This window comes from Rhineura floridana, chromosome 7 (assembly GCF_030035675.1).
Source record: "Rhineura floridana isolate rRhiFlo1 chromosome 7, rRhiFlo1.hap2, whole genome shotgun sequence".
Classification (NCBI taxonomy): domain Eukaryota; kingdom Metazoa; phylum Chordata; class Lepidosauria; order Squamata; family Rhineuridae; genus Rhineura; species Rhineura floridana.
Genome location: NC_084486.1, coordinates 60,732,964 through 60,754,620, shown reverse-complemented (window position 1 = coordinate 60,754,620; position 21,657 = coordinate 60,732,964). Strand labels below are relative to the sequence as shown.

At 40.7% G+C, this 21,657-nt stretch overlaps 1 protein-coding gene across 6 annotated transcripts in view; it reads right to left on the bottom strand.

Moving 5' to 3' along the window:
* Nucleotides 1-21,657, bottom strand: part of ADAM12 (ADAM metallopeptidase domain 12) — a 396,536-nt gene that overhangs the window by 127,686 nt on the left and 247,193 nt on the right. For all 6 annotated transcript variants that reach the window (XM_061635685.1, XM_061635687.1, XM_061635688.1 and 3 more), the window contains 4 exons: nt 18,873-19,056; nt 12,573-12,638; nt 9,700-9,771; nt 6,809-6,978 (listed from right to left, as the gene is read on the bottom strand). In XM_061635685.1, coding sequence (XP_061491669.1) covers nt 6,809-6,978; nt 9,700-9,771; nt 12,573-12,638; nt 18,873-19,056 — 492 coding nt within the window. The remainder of the gene's footprint in view (nt 1-6,808; nt 6,979-9,699; nt 9,772-12,572; nt 12,639-18,872; nt 19,057-21,657) is intronic.

Sequence of the window (21,657 nt, the reverse complement as noted above, 5' to 3'; positions counted from 1 at the left end):
TAACAAACCTGTCTCTTAATATATTACAAAATCACTTTCCTCCAGTAGTTATCTTAATTAATCATCAAATCTCATTAACATCACTTTATTCTTTCCGCAAAAAGTCAAAGAGAGGTTTCCACTCCTTGAGAAATATATCCCTCGATTTTTCTTCAAATAAACATGTCAATTAATCCATCTCATCAAGTCTACTAGGACCAATAATTTCAATAGCCATTTTTCCATTATCAGTGTTAATTCCATCTTCCAACTTCCATCCTTGCACCCATAATAATCTTGCTGTCATAGTCATATAGTAAGAGTCTAATGGGAATTTCCTTCATCACAAATATTTCATTGCCATCAATTCTGAATGTGTTGCTGAAATATTGTTGTAAAGTCATATCTCTGTTCCTCTTTTTTACGAAATGCACTAGCACATCTCTTGAGAGTTTTTCCATTGTCACATATCTGGAATTAATTCTATAAATTTTCTCTATTTCAAGTTCCATCAAATCATTCCAGTCCAGAAATTCCATCGAAACATTGATAGCTTTATCTCTGATATCTTCATCAATTTCTCCAGGGACAACGCCAAATTCCAAACAGTAATCTTTATCTCCAGGATCCACAAACTCCAAATATTTTTCCAGTTCCACAATTGATAAATCTGTTCCAATCTCCAGGACTTGCATCCTCCCTTCAATTTTTGCCATAAAGTCCAAATCTTTTTCCAATTCCACATTTGATATATCTGATCCAATCTCCAGAATTTGCTCCTTCCCTTTAATTTCTTTTTCATATTCTATTGCTTGTCCATCTGCTTCTTTTCTCATATAATCCTTTATTTCTTTCAACTCCTGTTTCACTTTACCAAATTCAGTTGCCATCTCTTGTCTACTCTGTCCCAGTTCTTGTTTCGTTATCTTAATCTCATCCATTATCTTCTGAAACATATCCAGAGGGGAAAACCCTTCCAGGGGTACATCCAGGGTCTCTGCCACTTCTTTGATTGTCATTCTTAAAGCCGAAAAAAAACCCCTTCAAATTTCCAATATAGCCACAATTCCCAAGCAAAGAGTAATTTGCTTCTTTTTCCAGCAATAAGGGAGTTAATATTCCAGGCTTGTTGACATCTGGCCAGCACAGTTCTTATCTCCCGCACGTCCAAGAATGCAAAACAAATTTGGTTCACAGCGCCGAACAATTAGTAACATACACGAACAGCAGATTCGTCTAAAGAAAGTAGTCCAAGGAAAAGTAGTCCCAGACATATATCAATCAAATAATCATCTAAATCAGATTTTCTCTTCGGATAAGTTGCCCCTCATCCGTTTTAATCTTTATAGTTTCCAAATTCAGGCCTGCTTTTTGCCATAAAAAATAAGATAAGCTTTTTAAATTTTCTTTCCTCCTCCTTAATTCCTTGTATAAAAGAGAGAAGTGTAACTCACCCAGGTATCTTAATTGCTGATTCTAAAACAAATCTCTTTTACTGTAGTAATTTAAACCAGATGATAAGATTAGACAGAAGAAAACTCGCCCGTTGTGGATCGTTTAAAAGAAAAAAACGTCTCGCTTTTTTTCAGCCCAGCTTGCTGGAAGTCCTAACTCCGTCCTCGGCTGCTAGGTATGCCTTCCTTTCCCAGGGAATTCCTGATCAATTCCAGCCACCGACAGCCCAACGAAGTTTCTGTGGATAATCTATTCGGTTCACCCTTGCCTGGGAGAACATTTACACCAGTCAAAGTTCCCTTTTGACTGATTTTAAACTGAAAAAAGCTTCCTCTGAGACAGAGCTCTCTCAGAGGCAGCCACAGGCGGAGCAATCTTCCGGGAAGTTCCACCTTTATACCACTCTTGATCAAAAAGATATCAGGATATCATGTACAACACATAAAAACATAATTCAAAACAATAAGCCAAATATCATAATTAGTAAATAAAATTAAACAGCGATATGCATCTTTTAAAATGTCATTAAAATTCCAGCAGAAATGTATACAATAAATAGTGGAAACAGATACATATTAGCATTTCAGTTAAACACTGAACTGATAGATTCAGCCATATATCTTTTGGAAAGGAATTTTGCAGGGTAGGAGCCACCATGGGAACATCCTTTATCTTGTACCTGCCAACTAATAATCTCACTGGTGGGCAAACAAGTAGACCTTAGAAACTGATCTCAAAGCATGGACAAGTTGGCACAGGTGAAGGCAGTCCAAGCATCTGATCCCAAATCATTTAGGGCTCTAATCATCAGTACCAGTACACTGAATGCCTTAAATGCAGCAGCAACCAGTGCTACAAGTACAATACAGTAGGGCTCCACTCATATGGCAGGTTACGTTCCAGACCCCCACCTAAAAGTGAAACCCACCAAAAAGTGGAGCTCTGTCAATAAAATGGCACCCAACACCAGAAAAATGCCATAAAAGTGGAACAAGAGCTGTATGAGTGGGGCCTTACTCTAATTAAAAGCCGCCGTATTAGTGGAACACCAAAAAGCGGGCCGCCGACAAGCAGGGCCCTACTGTATTTGTGTCACATGTTCCAGCTGTCTTAGCTTCCACCAACATCCAGGCAGCTACATTTTTCACCAGCAGAAGTTTCCAACCCGTCTTCAAAGACAGTTTCACACAGAATGCATTACATCCAGACTAGCCTGAATGTCAATAGTGCATGAGTAACTGAGACTAGGTGTTCCTTCTTTAGATATGGTTGCAGTTGGCATACGATCCCATAAGCTAAAGGGCATGGGCTGGAACAGAAGCCCCCTGGCACCATCTTCTGAAATGAGCCCTCCATGAAAGACTGGAGCCACTGTTATCACTACGCTTTGTAAATACAACTCGGCCAGGCAATCTAAGGAGTCCAGAGGGATACTATGCATTCCCCCAATCCATACCCTGTCACAAGTCATCTACCAGCATGTCCAACCCAAGACCTAAAGCCAGATTGCAATGGGTCCAAACAGTATCCTCCAATACCACATGAAGTGAAAAGCCATCACACACTCCAACATCTTGCACAATAATTGAAGTTTTAATAGCAGACAATAGTTGGGTTCAAATTTGATTTCTTTATTAAGGGACTCACCACTACCTCTTTTACTGCAGTGGGGATCCGCCTTCTCTCAGAGGGGCATTACCCATCTCTGAGAGGCATGTCTCCTGCCACTTCTGGTTGATTTCAATAGCCAAGAAGGGAAAGGTTCCAGGAAACAAATGGAAGGTCTCAGTCTTCCAAGCAGTTTGTCCACAATCAGGTTGCACAAGCTGAAAGGTATCCATAGCGACATGACTAGATGATTTTGGAACATGGAATATATGGACATTGCTGGACAATACAGATAGTGAACACCCTGAACGCAGGACTGCCATCATTGCAAGGGAGTTGAGACGTTTTAATATTGACATAGCAGTACTCCAAGAAACTCGAAGAGCAGGAGAGGGACAATTGAAGGAAGAAAAAGGAGGTTACACCTTCTTCTGGAAAGGATTGCCTGAACAAGAATGACGAATACATGGAGTAGGCTTTGCTATTAAAAATGATCTTGTGAAGCTCTTGTCAGAAGCTCCTACTGGCATTAATGAACGACTCTCAACTCTCCGATTAAAACTTGCCAAAAACCAGCAGGCAACTATTCTAAGTGCTTATGCACCAACATTAAATGCTAATGAAGACATCAAGGAAAATTTTTATACCCAGCTGGACACCATCTTATCAGAGATATCTAAGGAGAATAAAATTATCCTCCTGGGCAATTTCAATGCAAGAGTTGGGCATGATTTCGATTTATGGCCAGAAACCATTGGGAAAGAAGGAGTTGGCAATAGCAACCTGAATGGAATTCTGCTTCTGACTAAATGTGCAAAGCATAATCTTGTTGTTACAAACACACTCTTTCACCAGAAAGATAAATTTAAAACATCATGGAAGCACCCTTGGTCGAAGCACTGGCATCTCCTGGATTATGTAATTGTCCGTGCCAGAGATCATTGTGATGTACTCCTCACTAGGGCCATGACGAGTGCCGATGACTGCTGGACAGATCACCGATTAATTCGATCCACTATGGCCATTAATATTGTTCCTTAACGTAGGCTCCAAGGAAGAAAACCAAGGTGTAAAATGAACATCCACGCCCTTCAAGATCCTATTAAGTGAGCCTGCTTTCAAACAACTCTCAAGAAACATCTACCTACGGAACTCTCTGAAAACATTGAGGAACACTGGATTAAACGGAAGACTTCCATTATTGCAGCATGTGAACAAACTATTGGATACCAAACTAAGAAACATCAGGACTGGTTTGATGAGAATGATAGTGAGATTGGACATATCACTGACAAGAAAAGGAAAGCCTTCCAGATATGGCAAAAAAGACAACTGTGCTGCTAAGAAAAAAAACCTATACCAGTGCAAAGGCTGAGGTCCAAAGAAGAACTAGAGAACTTAAGAACACCTGGTGGATAAAGAAAGCTCAAGAAATCCAGCATTTTGTAGATGCTCATGATGCACGGGGCTTTTTTAATGCCACAAAGGCCATATACGGACCAACAAATTATGGTACAAATCCCTTACGTTCAGTAGATGGTACCATACTTCTAAAGGATAAAAGGTCTATTGCACTGAGCTGGAAAGAGCATTACCACAACCTCCTTAATCGTAACTCTTATGTGGCTGATGAGGTCTTCTCTCAAATCCCACAACAACAAATTAGAGATGAGCTTGCAGTATCCCCTAATTTGGATGAAGTCAGTAAAGCCATTAATCAAATGAAGAATAACAAAATTAGTGGACCTGACGGGATTCCTGCTGAAGTCTTTAAAGAAGGTGGGCCTGAATTTACACAACAACTTCATAACTTCATTGAAAAAATCTGGATGAGGGAGATCCCGGAAGACTTTAGGGATGCCATAATTATCACTCTTTTCAAGAAGGGTGATAGAACAGATTGTGGGAACTACCAAGGCATCTCTTTTCTAGCTACCACAGGTGAAATCCTTGCAAGGATCTTCACAAATCACCTCCTACTTATCTCAGAAGACATCCTCCCTGAATCTCAAAATGGTTTCCGCCCTTCCAGGGGGACAGTGGACATGATCTTCACTGCACGACAGCTTCAAGAAAAATGCAGGGAGCAAAACCGACCTCTGTATATGACGTTTATTGATCTGACTAAGGCTTTTGATACTGTAAATTGAACTGCTCTCTGGACCATCCTTCTGAAAATTGGATGCCCTGATAAATGTGTGAATGTTTTGCGACTCCTTCATGTCAACATGACGCCAACAATTTTGGATAACAATGGCTCTCAAAGTGATCCATTCAAAGTGGGATCAGGCGTCAAACAGGGATGTGTCATTGCTCCGACCTTGTTTGCTATTTTCACTGCCATGATTCTACACCTTGTGGGGGGGAAACTTCCCATTGGCGTGGAAATCACATATTGAACAGATGGAAAGCTTTTTAATCTCAGTATGCTAAAAGCAAAAAGTAAGGTAATTACAACCTCTGTCGTAGAACTTCAATATGCCGATGATAATATAGTCTCTGCACATTCAGAGGAAGATCTTCAAACTATCCTAAATGTCTTTGCAGAAGCATATGAAAAGCTTGGCCTCTCGCTTAACATCAAAAAACCCAAAGTGCTTCATCAGCAGGTGCGAACCAATCCCACTGTAGCACTATCAATCCAGCTTAATGTTGTGATGCTGGAGAATGTTAATCACTTTTCTTATCTTGGCAGCCATCTCTCTGTAAAAGCTGACATTGATGCTGAAATTCAGCATCGTCTGAGCTCTGCGAGTGCTGCTTTCTCCTGAATGAAGCGTAGAGTGTTCGAAGATTGGGATATTCGCAGGGAGACCAAAATGCTTATTTACAAAGCCATTGTACTACTGACCTTACTGTATCCCTGTGAAACATGGACCATTTATAAACGCCACTCCCAACTTCTTGAAAGATTCCACCAACGCTGCCTCCGGAAAATTCTGCAAATTACTTGGGAAGATAGGCGGACTAATGTTAGCGTATTGGAAGAAGCAAAGACCACCAGTGTTGAAACAATGATCCTTCAACATCAACTTTGCTGGACCAGACATGTTGTTCGAATGCCTGATCACCGTCTTCCAAAGCAGCTACTTTACTCCCAACTTAAGGATGGAAAACGGAATATCGGTGAACAGCAAAAGAGGTTTAAAGATGTTCTTAAAGCAAATCTAAAAAAATTTAACATGAGCATCGAGAAGCGGAAAGCTTTGGCCCATGAGTGTCCCAATTGGAGGTCGGCCATTATCAAAGTTGCTATGGACTTTGAAGAAGCACGAGTACAGGGCCAATGGGACAAACGAGATAAGCAGAAGGCACATCAAGCAAATCATCGCAACCATCTTCCATTTGGAAACCTACGTTCTCACTGTGGGAGGCTGTGTGGATCCAGAATTGGCCTCCACAATCACTTACGGACCCACTGTTAAAGACCTTATCTTGGAAGACAATCTTACTCGGCCATGAGTGATCGCCAATGAATGGTGCTATGGTGAAAGGAAAGTAAGATCCTTTGCTGCCATTACTACCACAGAGAAAGTCTGAAGATGGATTCTCTCCTGTGTTTGGTCACATTTGTTCTGAACCTTCTGTAATGTGCTCTAGTTGACAACACAATCATTTCATAATCCTCACCTCTCCAGGAACAAATACCAAGGAGCAACTCTGGCCCTAAAATATGGTTAAGGGTTTTGGGAAACAATCTGTAGTTTAAGAGCAGTCTAAAATTCTGTATAATATTTCTTGGAGTAAGATTCTCAGTGTGCAGTACCTCAATAGCTGTGCGTTGTCATGGGGTTTACGAGGTAGAAGTTTCAACTTTCGCCAGTCCAGAAACTCATGGAGACTGGTGAAGGGGTCCTGTGTTATTGTGCACTTATCCATGTCATTCCAGACTTCCACTCCAACCAAGGCTATTCGAATATTTAGTGGCCTATAGAACTGATCAGAAAGCCAAATTAATATGCTGGTTTTTGTTTGTAGTATTTCTTAACTTAATTCATTATAGAGCAAAATACAGATGCATAACAGCTAAGATGATGCAGGCCTGGATTGGACAATACGTTTCCTAATCTGGTCTCTACATGCAGGGGTAAGGAAGCGAGATCATGCTCTTGGGTTGCACCTGTCCTGCTTCCAATACCCCTGGACAGCCAGGCTTGGGTGAAACATTTAAGATGTAGATATATAAAATCCAGTGTATGTATCTAACTATGCAGTTGATGCCTGAGTTGTAAATGGAATAGTGATTGTGCTGCAGGTCTATGTGCATTCTATTTTACAAGAAATTACCTTTTTCAAACATTACCTATGCATGAGGATGTCTGGTGGTCTTGAAGATGTGACAGGTGTTTTGGGAGGGCAGTGATCTCACTCCCCACCTCCAAAATGGTCAAGATCAAGAAGCATAAAGCATAACATCTATATGAAGCCGCTGGGGGCAATCATCAGGAGATTTGGGCTGCAGTGTCATCAATATGCGGATGACACTCAGCTCTATCTCTCGTTTAAATCTTCACCAGAGTTGGCTGTGGAGACCTTGTCCAAGTGCCTGGAATCCCTGAGTGGATGGATGGGAAGGAACAAGCTGAGGTTGAACCCTGATAAGACCGAGGTACTACTTGTGGGGGACAAGAGAAGGTTGGGCGACATTGACCTGAAGTTCAATGGGGTGAGTCTACCCCTAAAGGACCAGGTCCGCAGCCTTGGGGTTGTGCTTGATTCCAGGCTGTCCATGGAGGCTCAGATTTCGGCAGTGAGCCGGGCAGCCTGGTACCAACTACACCTCATACGAAGGCTGCAACCCTACCTTCCTGTTCACCAGCTCCCACTAGTGGTACACGCCCTGGTCACCTCTCGTTTGGACTACTGTAATGCGCTCTACGTGGGGTTACCCTTGAAAACTGTCCGGAAATTACAACTGATACAAAATGCGGCGGCTCGACTACTTACGAATAGTCGCCGCCGAGATCACATCACACCAGTGTTGTTCGACCTACACTGGCTACCAGTTGTTTTCCGAGCCCAATTCAAGGTGTTGGTATTGACCTTTAAATCCCTACACGGTTCCGGCCCAGTTTATCTCACGGAGCGCCTTCAACGCCACCAATTATGCCGCCCGACAAGATCGGCCACACAGGGCCTTCTCTCAATCCCGCCAACAAAAACAGCCAGATTGGCGGGTACAAGAGAGAGGGCATTCTCAGTGGCGGCCCCCACTCTTTGGAACTCCCTCCCACAAGATCTCCAGCACGCCTCTTCTCTAAATGTGTTTCGGAAAGCCTTAAAGACCTGGCTCTTTCAGCAGGCCTTCGGGGTATCTGGGGAGGGTTAATTGTTATAACTGAATGCCTCCTGCCCAGTTTTAATATTGTTGCTGCAGATGTGTTGTTTTTATATTGTATTACTGTATTTTATCAATTGTATTTTAACAATTTTGTAAGTCGCCTAGAGTGGCCATTGGCCAGATAGGTGACGAAGAAATTAAATTTATTATTATTTATTATAACAATCTAGGTCATGATTTGATTTCCTAAAAAAAGTTTTACTATAGTATATCAAGGTCTACTCTTGGCTAGCAAGCCACTGAAAAAGACTCAAAAGAAACATACACACAAGCCCTATAGTTTGGACAAGTTGACACATTTCTCACACTCTTCTACTCCCAGAATAAAGTGCTAATTACTTGACTCCAGGTTAGTTTCCTGCCTTAGAATCAGGGCTGGCACCAGGCATGACTGGGCCCTTGGGCACCAGCCTGCCCTGGGCGTGCCTGCATGCCCCACCTACCTCTTGCATAATTTTACGTGAATGACATGCACACATGCCTGTCATCAACCAAGATGGTGGTGGGGGCATCAGCCCCATAGGGAAGCCCTTGCCACTATCTTGGTTGATGGGAAGCATGCATGCACAGCGTGCACATCCTTCACAGAGATGGGAGAAGTAGGTGGGGTGTGTGTGTGTGCTTATTGAAGCCCTCACTGTTTTGATGGGGTTCCTGGGAACTCCCTCTCTGATCTGAGGCAGTGTCAGCAGTCAACGCTGCTGCAGATCGTGGATCAGCAGTACTACCCTCCCACCCTAAAGAGGGGTTCTTCAGGGGCCCCTCTGGGCCTCAGGGACCCTTGGCCAGGGCCTGACCTGGCTGCCCTTTGATGCCAGCCCTGCTTAGAATATGTCTTCTAGTTCTATAATGTAAAAGCCTATATTCACATTGAAATAAGGCTGCATGAATTTGGGCCACTAACCTGACTTATCTTGTCCTTTAATCACATTTTGCCACATTTACCAAAGGAATGGAAATATTGGCCATGCCATTCATATGGCCACAAGTAGGATAATCTTGTTTGCTTTGCCTCCCTACATGGGTGTGTGTGTACCAGCCTTTGCATATTTCCACTTTTGTTTCCTCTCTCCCTCATAACATTGCGACTACTTAGCTTAGAAGACACTTGAGATCTGGCAGCGATTTGTAGGATTTAGGCTGTAAGCGTGTTCTCCATTAAACTGTGTCTAATTTATTTATGATAATTATATACCACTTTTCCACACGTGTGCTCTCAATGGGGGCTGACTTCAGTAACAGCAGAATTGCAATCTTTACAAAGTAGTCTAATCCACAGCAGCAGAAGCTATCACTGTTCTGTTCAAGCACTTTACCTTGTCAACGTAGTTTGCAATTTCTATTAGCCTCAGCTTCACTTTCTCCACATCTTTGCCCTGCCTCTGAAACTACAAGAAATATTGAAGTAACACTGAATCATCAATATTTGTATTATATTCGTTATCTGCAGGCATTATTTGCCTTCACCAAGAAGGCATTAATTGACATCTGGGTTTACATACAAAATGGACCAGAGGCAAGCTCTTGTTGCCTGCAATAGAACTCACATATGCCTTAAAACAAGCTCACATTGTGTGTAGGGATATAGTTTTTCTAATAACAAAAAAGGGGGATTCTCAAAAATCCCCTACTCCCACACAGCTGTCTCTCTGGAACCCATCTTAATGTACAAAGAGAAAGCCTGTTCTTTTAGCTTTCTCTCTGCCACAGGAAGAAAGCAATTCTGCTATTCAGCCAGAGGTGTTCAAGAGGTAAAGTCTGTCATTTTGAATGAGGGGGAATGCAAATGGGAAAATGTTTCAAAACAAGGTTTTTCAGTTTTGGTTGCACTTCAGCAAGTTGAGGTACTTTCAGCCATCTGTCTCGTCTATTTGTTTTGAAGGTCTTTTGCAAATGCTCAGCAATTTATGCAATCTTGCTTAATTCAGTAACTGGCAAATTGTACCAGAAGAATCAACACCACAAAATGGTGTTATTTATGCAAGCCAGTCATAATTATAGTTCTCTGGGGTCAAAATTAAATAAATGCAATGTAGCTCCAAGCATTCAAAAATCTTGTCCCCTGGATCCATGTGCAATTCATTAATATGAATTAAGAGATTCATGGATGGGATTTCTCTTTCCCCCCCTTTCTCTTGTTTTGAAGCAAATTACTGTAGGGACTTTGTGGAAAGCAGAATTGTTGGAGGACTTTGTAGTATCAGGGACAGCATTATACATATAGGATGTCCCTTCTAAAAGAATTGTATATGTGAAGAAAAAAAACACTGAGCCAATATCTACCAAAACTGAGCCCCCCAAACGTGAGGTCACCTGTGGAACTTATTTTCATTACTAGTTTACTGATCTAGAATATGTGAAATAATAATAATAAAGCAAGAGGGTTTCTGAGCATATGTGGAAAGTATTTCCATTACAGTTAGATTCAGCCAAGGCGAAAAATGGACTTCCAGAGCAGGCCTTCTAGAGCATAGCGTTCAGCACCTCTCCTTTTAGAAATGAATTAGTGTGGCAATCTTATCACAATGTCTTCTTCCCCAGTTCTAACTCTAGAACTTTAGGCCACAGCTTCCCCTACTAGGGACAGGCGAGAAATTTGTTCAGTTCACATTTTAATGTAAGCCTAACTAATTAACACTTCCCAAACCAATATGCAAATTGAAATGTAGTTATCCTTTGAAATTAACCTCTCTGAATTTTGTGATTCAAATCTCCAACCAAAAAATGTGTACCAAAAAAGGGATATATTAAGGAAAAGCGTGCACAACAATGTATATAATAGCAAAACATAGAAATATGCATTATATTAGTGAAATTTGCTTGCAAAAATGCATGCTGTAAGAAAAATGTAGGCAAAAATACATACAAATTTTCATGTGAACTTTTTAAAAAAGTTTACAAAGTGCTAAAAATGGTGTGAACTGAACTTAAAATTAAAATTCACACAACATAGGAAGCAGACCTTTAGTGTAGTGGCACCAACCCTTTGGAGTTCCCTCCCCTTAAATATTAGACAAGCACCATCTCTGTTATCTTTTGGGCACCTAATGAAGACCTCCCTCTTTCAACAAGCCTTTTAAGTAGAGACCTTACATCAGTCTGCGTCTGTGTTGGAATTTTTAAGATGGTTTTAAAGCTTTTTTTAAAAAAATGTTTTTTTAAAAAAGATGTTTTTAAAGATGTTTTATTGTAATATGTTTTTAAGGGTGTTTTACTGTAATGTATTTTAAAATCTGTTTTTATGATGTTTTAATGTTTTTAGTGCTTTTGTTTGCTGGCTGCCCTGTGCTCCTACTGGGAGGAAGGGAGGGTTATAAATCTAATAAATAAATAAATAAAATTGGAAAAAGAAGAAACTGAAATAAACTGAAATTGGCAAATTTATCCATACCCTACACACCAAAACAAAAGAAAAAAAATACACCAAAAGCACACATCAGTAAAGTTTCTACTTCACAGTTCTTGGACTTGGTTGCAGCTTGATTCATTTGAGTAGCTCATTTGTGCACTACTGTTCACTTAATACAATATAATGCATGTACAGAAGTCCACAACTATGGTCTCTAAGCTGTCAGTGGTAACCAGAAATTTAATGCTGACAACCAGAAAAGATGAACATACAAAGTTGTCTTGTGCTACTGAGATTATTAGTCCATCTAGCCTAGTACTATCTATGGTAACTGCCCTGAGTCTCCAAGATCTCAGGCTGAAGTCTTTCCCAACCTTGCTACGTGAGATCCTTTCAACTGGAGATGTCAGGGATTGAGCCTGTATTCAATGCACGTGCCCTGACACTGACCTACGCCTCACCCTCTTCCAGTATAAGCCACCACGCGATGAAAAAACAAACAAAACTTCTCACAGAAGGAGACAGAGAGTGGAATACTGTATTTAGCATGAATGTTTCTTCTCATAAATGGATGGAGATTATCATGAATAGGTTACTCCTCCTCACTCAATAGTAGCAGTAGCAGTTGTAATAGTAATATATTATTATTATTTATAGTTGTTTTTAATATAATAATCAACAACAAAGTAACAACCTGAGTACAATAAAGTCTGTTTCCAATTTCTTCCATTCTCAAAGGAAACAAAAACATTTTAAAGACATTTCATTCCACTATGTGATGTTTAGATAACCTTCTTGCCAATATATTTCTTAACAGTTTTAACTTTAGAATTTGTGTACCTCTCGATTGTCAGCCACAATAATGAGCTCCACATACTTGGTAGATTTCAGGGCTTCCCTCTTGTGCTATCAAAACAAAGATATTATTTGTTTGTTTATATTTATGTAGTTTCTTTCCCATAAAACAATGTCAGTTACAGCTAAAAACAATAAAATCCACAATAAAAGCAAGTAAACAATATCACAATCCACAATAACAAATAAACAATAAAATCAGATTTGGGCAGGTAAGAAAAACAGCCAGCTAAAAACATAATTAAACTAAAAATACAGATTAAGACACAAAGCAGAGAGATCAGATGAATGCTGTGGCATTTCAAGGAGACCTGGGTCTTTAGATATCGATTTCCTATAATAGTGCTATATTATAAAATCATTTAAATATCACTAATAAATAGTGATTAAATATCACTGGGCTCCTGCTGGGAGGAAGGGCAGGATATAAATCAAATAATAATAAATAAATAATAGTATTTAATTATTTTATATATACATTTTATTAAATTTGCATCGCACCTTTCTTCCATCATGGAACTATGGGTAAACCATAGTTAGTCATCATGTCAGAACCAACAGTTGCAGCATACATGAGGTTCTCAGGTTCCCATTCATTGACGACACCCAAATCACCTTAGCTTCAGCCATGATGCTGTATAATGTCCTGGGCCCATCACACTTTAACACTGCAGTGCAACAAGTGCAACAGTCTTCAGGATCAACATGTCAGTCTTGTATGCCATCATATGGTATACAAGACTGACATAATGATAGTCACTGCAGCCATAATACATGGATACACTCTGTCATTCTGGTATTTGTATAGATATGCAAATTGCAAAAGCACTGAAGTGTAGTCTATGGTTCATCCTGTAAGGATCATCAGGTCAGTGTTTGCTTAAACATGCTTATTTTCATGCTATGTTCACACCTATCTTCAGAAACTAAAATGGACTTTTGTCATTACAAGACAAGTCATTAAAGGGCAACAAGTGATTACACTTCCACATGCCTTAAGTCAGGGGTGGGGTCTATTTTGTTTTTTTACTGCAGCTCCAAGATCCAGTGATCTGAGCCTGGTGCAAAAGACATTAACTTAGAAATATAGAATTCTGAGCCCAGGAATTTGTTCTGAACACCAGAACTGAATGGATATCGCAGTCCTTTTGTGCAAAAATCCACTCTTGGTTACCCCAAGATTTCTTCATTTCAGCTGTATAACTTAGGTCTGGGGATTCATTTTGTTGCTACAAAATAACTGAGAGTCAGATCACACAGAGATGTACCAGCAGATTCAGATCTACTTTCTGCACATCCTTGCCTTAAATAACTGAACAGAGAAATATTTTTTAAATTAAAAAAAAAAATTAGGTGGTATCCAACTCATGTGTCTCAACAGCACAAGCACTTCCACTTGTGCAGTGGGACTTCCCCCCTCTCCTCCCCTGCACACTCTCCACGCTCTCCCCAAATCTGCTCCAGAGGGTTGGAGGAATCCTTTGAACAGATTTAGGAGGTGCACAGGGGGAGCAGGGGGGAAGTTGCATTGTTGAAATGGAAATCCTTGTACTGATGCCTTCCTTAGTGCTACTTTGGATGCAACACTTTGTTACCCATTCTTCATGGTACCCTAGAGCAGGGTACATGAAGGTGAAAAAGTATACAGAGATTAAGATATGAAGGACAGATCAGCCTTATTATATTGGGAAAGTATTAAATGCTCTGGTGCTACCATTGTGCAGTAGTCAAGGGGTGGGCAACCTTTTTGGTCCCCAAGGGCTACATGTGATGGTGGGAAGACAAGGGACAGATGCCACTGGGTGGGAACAGCAGTCTTTTTTCTGCTGCCCAGCTAATGGCTGATCAGTTGGTAAGTGGAGAAAAGTGGGCAGGGCTTTCCGGGGCTTGGTGGGCTGCACAGAAAACGTCCATGGGTCATGGGTTGCTCATATGTGAAATAACTGATGGTGCCAGGATGTTTTATACAAGCTTGCCACGACTATTTTATAAGTGTGGAAAAAGTTGGGAGAGGGATGAACTATCAAATTTGAGTTAGATGTTTTGGCTCATCATGCTAAATAATTATGGATTTTTCTGGATTTAAACAAATAGCATCCAATTTAGTGCACTGTAGCCCAGATTGGCTTTCCAATTCTAGATTCTTGTAGGGCATTTCTAACAAACTGAGCCAGTCTGAGACTCTAAATCTGAGTCTCCAGGCAAATTTTAATAAGAAGATTTGTTTGTGCATTGTTGAGATACTCTTTGTTAAATAGTTCATTCATCAATGTTCATGTCCTGCAAAAATATGCACATATTTACCTCCTGTCAAGGGTACTAAACACATAGGAGCTTTTTAATGTTTAAATTTGAATCTCTTGGTTCTCCTGCAAGCTGTTGCATCAGTAGTAAAACAGGACAGAACACTCCATGCCCATTTTCCCCCATAAAAGTGGCGAGAATATTTCATGACTTTTGGAGTTGGGCAACTTAGCATTCCAAACGAGGCGGTCAACGGTTCTCTTTCCCTCCCTTAGCACCCCCCAAAAGTTTTGCTGCTAATTAAAGTGGCAGTGAAACTGCCTGAGCAGTCCAATGGTGTTTCTTTCTACTTTTAGAATGTCCCAGTGGGAACAATGCTAAATCATGACTAAGTATAATTCCCAGGGCTATTTGGGGGGGAGGGAGATAACTGGCCCTATTGGCCTTTCCTTCTACCTCCTCTTGTACACAGGGCTTAAATCATGTTCTAATCAAACCATTATTAAGCTCTCAGCCAGCTGACTGAAAGTAGAAGACAAACATCCCTACTTGGCTCAAAGGTCCACAGTAGTGACATTTTGAGAAACACTCAGGATTCATATTCACAGAAAGTACAAACAACCAAATGAGCAGCATTTTACACTACTTCAAAATAAAACCATGTGGGACAAAAAAGCTCTAGCAGTTAGCATGTAAGCTTCTGAACTTGTGTCTGATTAACGTTATTAATCTGTTTCATGACTTGCCTGGAGGGTGTGTTTCCTAGATAGGCCATTTGTTTCTAAAATACATCTAATTATCACTTCTCTCTGCTTGCATAGCACAACTATCATAGTGCAATCAACTCTTCATTCATCCAAGATTGTATTTTTTTAAAAAAATGAAATAATTAAGCAAAATAACATATTTACAAATTATATGAATGCAAAGAAAAAACAGCACATTCACTAGCACATTATTTAACTTGTCTCTTCAGGACTCTTTTTATTTAATCTAGTGTCAGAACAGATAAGCAGGAACTATAGCTTCAGAGAAGCTTATTCCACAATGGCTGAAAGCACACGAAGAGGTAATTGTTGGCAGTTCCAACAACATGTCTTTGAACATTGCCACTTCCTGAGATTTCTAAGTAATGCTGCAAGGAACTAATGTTGAGTTAATCATGTGGTTGAAATCTATCGATGATCACCTCTTCATGTAATCAGATTTTAAAGTGGTTACTGCATGCTTCTTGAAATTCTGATTTTACCAGCGGAGCTGAACCAAGCAGAGATGATCAGTTTAGAAAAAAATATCCACTTTCTGAAGCCTTTTTTAACAATCTGCTGAATTTATTTGTGGTCTTGCCAAAATTGTCTTTGTTTTGTCTCATGTGCTAGGATTTATTGTGGAGTCTTCTGATACAGTGAAGTTCCCCTGCTTGGAGAAAGTGCTTTCCATTTATCTAAATGTAGGAGCTTAATCGCTGAAGGACCTGTGTGCATATCAAGTGCCACTACTAACAAGAGAAGGAAAGCGTTGTGGGCCATAGGAACTAAAACAGGCATCTGAGTACATCCAGCTATCTGAACAAGAATATGTAGTTGTATTATATACAACTTGCTGCTCTATAACTCACACATTATAGGTACAAGGACATAGATAAGAAAAAACAACTGTTTTTAGACCACAAATTTCTATTGACCAGTACCCCACTGCACATTGAAATGCACTTTTGAAAGATTCTTATAAAAAATTGGAGGAAAAGATTAAAAATCAACCCCCCCAATAAAAGGAAAACAGCTATTTTCCTTTCATTACGGTGCCCTAGTTACACCATATAATATTTGAATGTGGGGGAAAAAGTTTTACTCTTTGGAACATATTCAGTACAGAATCTGTATGAATGGAAGTTTAAATATACAGGGTTGGATCCAGACTTCACCTTCACTAAATGGGAGAGGCTCCTTCCATCTATTAAAGGCTTTTATTCAGCACAGGGATCCCACAGGTGGAGGGGAGGAGGGAACTTCAGCTGATTCTCCCCCCCCCCAGTGCAGCCTACTGCACTACCTCTGTCCCCTGACCTTCCAGAACAGTCTGGGAAGTGGTGCTAAGGGCTGCAGGCAGGGGGGGAAGCAACAAAGTGCTGGTGGGAGCAAAGTCTGGATCCAGCCCATATATTATGTTGGCATAGAATTTGTCATGTTTATACATGTTAAATATGTTTACAGAGCCGGCCCCAGGCATGCCAGGGTCCTTGGGCACCAGCCTGCCCCAGGCGCCGGCACTCCCCTTCTGCGATTCGCTGCAGGATTGGTACCGTGAATCGCAGGGCAGGAGATCCCAAGCCGCCCACCATTCCCCCATTCTACTTACCATTCTCTGTGCTGTTTTTTCGGTGGCACACACTGCATGCGCAGGTTTGCCATCAATCAAGATGGCGGCCGAGGTTTCCCTAAGGGGCTGAAGCCTCTGCCGCCATCTTGGTTGGTGGCAGCATGCGTGCTACATGTATGCATTGCTGCCATCAACCAAGATGGCAGCAGAGGCTTCAGCCCCTTAGGGAAACCTCGGCTGCCATCTTGATTGATGGCAAGCCTGCGCATGCAACGTGCGCAGCTGCAAAAAACCAGCAGAGAAAAAGGTAGGTGAAGCAGGGGAATGGCGGGCGGCTCTAAAGCTCCTGCCGCAGATTGCGGAAGGGGAGCGCAGGGGCCCCAGAGGGGCCCCTGTAGCCCTAGGGGCCCTCGGCCAGTGCCCCACCTGGCTGCCCTTTAGAACCAGCCCTGCATGTTTATACATATTTATACTGTATACTGCTCTTGGCTCTCTAAATTTAGAAATGGTTTTCATAGATTGGTTACTCTTATATGGAGCACATCCCTATGCACGTTTCTTGAAGAAGCCTTCTAGTTTTAATGAACAGTTCACATACCTACTGATATAGCAGTAACACATACAGTGGTAAAATGGATTTTAGAAGAATGTAGTAAGGATCAAACAATATTTGGAAATTACTTTTTAATATTAATCCAATGCAAATACAATTGTTCCATCATATAAACAACAGCCCATGAACATAAATAATAGCCTGGGCTGGTTTATCTCTTTTGAATAATAAAAATGACAACTGGGTTACATAGCCAATATGCCTTATGTACTGTAATATTTCTCATGCAATAAGTACTATAGACAAATTTCTGCTACCACATTATTCCCTGATGACTTATACAACCCACTCTTTAATGCTAAGTTAATGTGTATATGAATTTGTGGTGGTATTTGCTCCATCTGCCAAAACTCCCTCCCACTTCATTATATGCAACCTAGATATCTAGGTTATCTAGATATGCATTTTGATTCAAGTGTATTTGCCCTTTATACAAAACCAGCTGCAAAATGATATACCAAACGGGGGAAATGTTGAAAACCTATTCCACCTATGATACTTTACAAGTGTAAGTTACTGGTTCATTCATAATATTTTAATAGCAGAGCTACCTATATTCTTCATTCCTTGGAAGAGCCAAAATCTGTTCTTAAATTTGCAGTTTGTTACTACAACTGCAACACATGGAGGAATAATGTCACCACCAGCATGTTTATCAGCTAGCTCTCAGAAAGAATTCAACAAATGAGGAGGGGAAAGGAATGAGAGATAACTCATTTGCATAAACAGAGGTTGGGAACCCGTGGCCTTTCTGATATTGCTAGACTACAGCTCCCATCATCCATAACCGTTGGCCATGCTGGATGGGGTTGATGGGAGTTAAGGGCACAGGATCTCCATCCCTGCCATGAGATATTTACACATTAAACATTATGGGGACTTACCTAAACCTTTAGCTGAAAAAAAATGTTGTTTAGAAACTCTACTGAAGTGGGAGCAAACTGGCTGGAATAGTTGATGAGAAAGATTAACAAAAATACATGGGAAAATAAACAGTGGATGCAAACACATTTACAAGAATGGCACAATGTATAAAATAACCCAGCTTGATCTTGAGACTTGATGTCAGATTTGTCTAAAACATGGAGAAAAGTACAGTTTCCACCTACCCTGCTAGTAAATGTCTGGACAGACCGTGTGACATTCTCCAGTGCAATGCCTGAGATGCTGGGATGATGGCCACAAGTGCCCAGGGCTAGTTGCAGGTTCTTTGCTTGGTAGATTATATGTTCATTTGTAGTACCTTCCAATGGCTCCAAAATATAGGCATTATCTTCAAATAAAATAAGTCCCCTGTGGTATAAAATATATAATGATGCATTCCTTTATAGTGCTAAAACATGTTTTATGCTTGGTTTGCAACAGATTTTTAATAAGTATGAAAGAGCAGCATATGTTTAGATCAAACTCTGATGGGCACAAGCTATAAATTCTGCATGCTGTAATCTTGGCATACAGTTCACTACAATGAAGATATTATTTCTCTGCTTAATCCCTGGGGTCCAGTGCCAAACTATATTTGCATTTTATAGCAATGCATGACCATAACAGGGTTGTATCCAAAGTAGCACTAAGTCCTGATGCTGTTAGCACAAGCAATTGCACTTGTGCAAAGAGACTTCCCCACCTCTCCTCCCCCCTACATCTGATCTAAGAGTTTCCTCAACCCTCTGGAGCAGATTTAGGGTGGGCATGAGGCATGGAGGGAGGAAGGGGGGAAGTACTGTTGCACTTGCAGAAATCCTTGCATTGACAGGACACATTGGTTGGATACTGTGCTCTGCCACCCTAGTCAGAGACAGCATGCTTCTGAAAACCAGTTGGCGGAAGCCTCAGGAGGGGAGAGTGTTCTTGCACTTGGGTCCTGCTTGCGGGCTTCCCCCAGGCACCTGGTTGGCCACTGTGAGAACAGGATGCTGGACTAGATGGGCCACTGGCCTGATCCAGCAGGCTCTTCTTATGTTCTTATGTTCTTATGTACTGCCTAATAGTATTGATACTCTAGGGTGAATATTCAACATCCCTAAGAGTACTACTATTCAAAAATGCCAATAAAAATAAAATTAAACAAGAAATTCAGGTCAGTTGAATAGAGAAAAATAAAAAGAGGAACAGTTCATAAGTCCAAATTGATTTGTTGAGACTGTAGATAGTGGATGTGTGCAGAATTCAGCACAGGCTGATACAACTGTGTAATCACTCCACTATATATCTAGTTCAATGCTTAATCAATGGCCACTGTGCCAAAAGCATAACCCATTTTAGACAGCTTTCTATCATCATAATCATCACCCCACATTTAAGGATACAAATACCCCCAAGGCAGTTTATAAGGTGAATAAAATATATATTAAGATAATCACAATAAAACAACATCGAAAACTTAGCAAGTCATCATGATCCTTCCAAAGGATCATGTTTGTGGCAGTTTGTGGCAGTTGGGAAGGTGGGTAGGAACAGTCCAGCTGGAGCAGACGATGAGGTCTTCTTTGCTTACTTGCCTCGCTCTCCTTCTTTCACACGGTAGCTGGTAGTAGATTGGGGGGGGGGAATCCAGCTACAGTACAAACTTTTACCTATTGCAAGTTCCTCACAGGTCTCTATTTGTAATTAGCATTTAAAACAAGCATGGGGTACTGCTGGCTAGGAATGTTCTAGAATTCCACCCAATTCAGATTTGGTACTGAATTTCCCATTAATTTGCTTATTCTCTACTGTTGCAGATTGGATTTTTATGTGGTGATTTTCTGTGGCTATTTTTGAAAATGGATTATTAAAAATATTGATATTAAGAACAATCTGTATCAATATTTCCTTTAATTTATCAATATTTCCTTTCAAAATATTGATATTTCATTTCAAAACATCAATATTTCCTTTAAAATATATCAATATTAATATTTTTGTGAGGGGGAAAATGGATTAGTAAAAACAGTGGTTAGTGGACAAAGAATGGACTTGAATTGATACTAGCCTGTTAGGTCAATGGAATGCTTTCAAACTGGCAGCGGCCAACAGATCCCATCCCTGCTGCTGGCCCACAGGCTGGTTGTGACGCCTTCCATCCACCCAGCAGTCTCCTGGCTTCAACCTTCCCCCAGAGCTGCAACTAAGTTTGAAAAAAGTTTCCTATTGAAGTCAATAGGAAAGTTTTTCCCAAGCCTAAAGATGTAACATGGGAAGACCTTTCCTTTCCCTGCCTAAAATAGGGTTTTTTGAAGCCTAAATGTGGTTGTCCTGATGGGATATTTGATTAACCCTTACCTTCCAACCTTTTGAAACTGCATTTACGCTTAGATAAACCATTTAAAAGTTGTGCTTCCTGTTCCAAGGAATATATTACAAATGAGAAGCTTGAATAGATTATTTGGGGCAGTAATGTAGCAAACTTTGAAGGGAGCTGGTCATTTCAGACAGCAAAACACTTGTTTATAGAAAGAGGGAACTGACTGATGAGAAGCACAGGCTGCTGTTCTTAGTGAAAATCTTCAGTGAGTGTACATTTAAATAGGAATTAATTTGTTTAGTAGTATTTATTTATTTATTGAATTTATTAGTCACCCATCTGGCTGGCTGTCCAGCCACTCTGGGCGACGTACAACATAGGCATACAATACGTAGGCATTAAAAATCTAAAAACAATGAAGATAAAATCTAACCCACCCCAAAAGCCTGCCTGAAGAGCCAGGTCTTCAAGGCCCGGTGGAAGCTCATCATAGAAGAGGCATGGCGGAGATCATTTGGGAGGGAGTTCCACAGGGTGGGGGCCACAATTGAAAAAGCCCTCTCTTTAGTCCTCACCAGTTTGGCTGTCTGAGCTCTATTCAGGGGGAAAGGGCATTTCGGAGCCACCCGGTCTAATGCCCCAGTGATCGCCTTATTCCACTCCTCCAC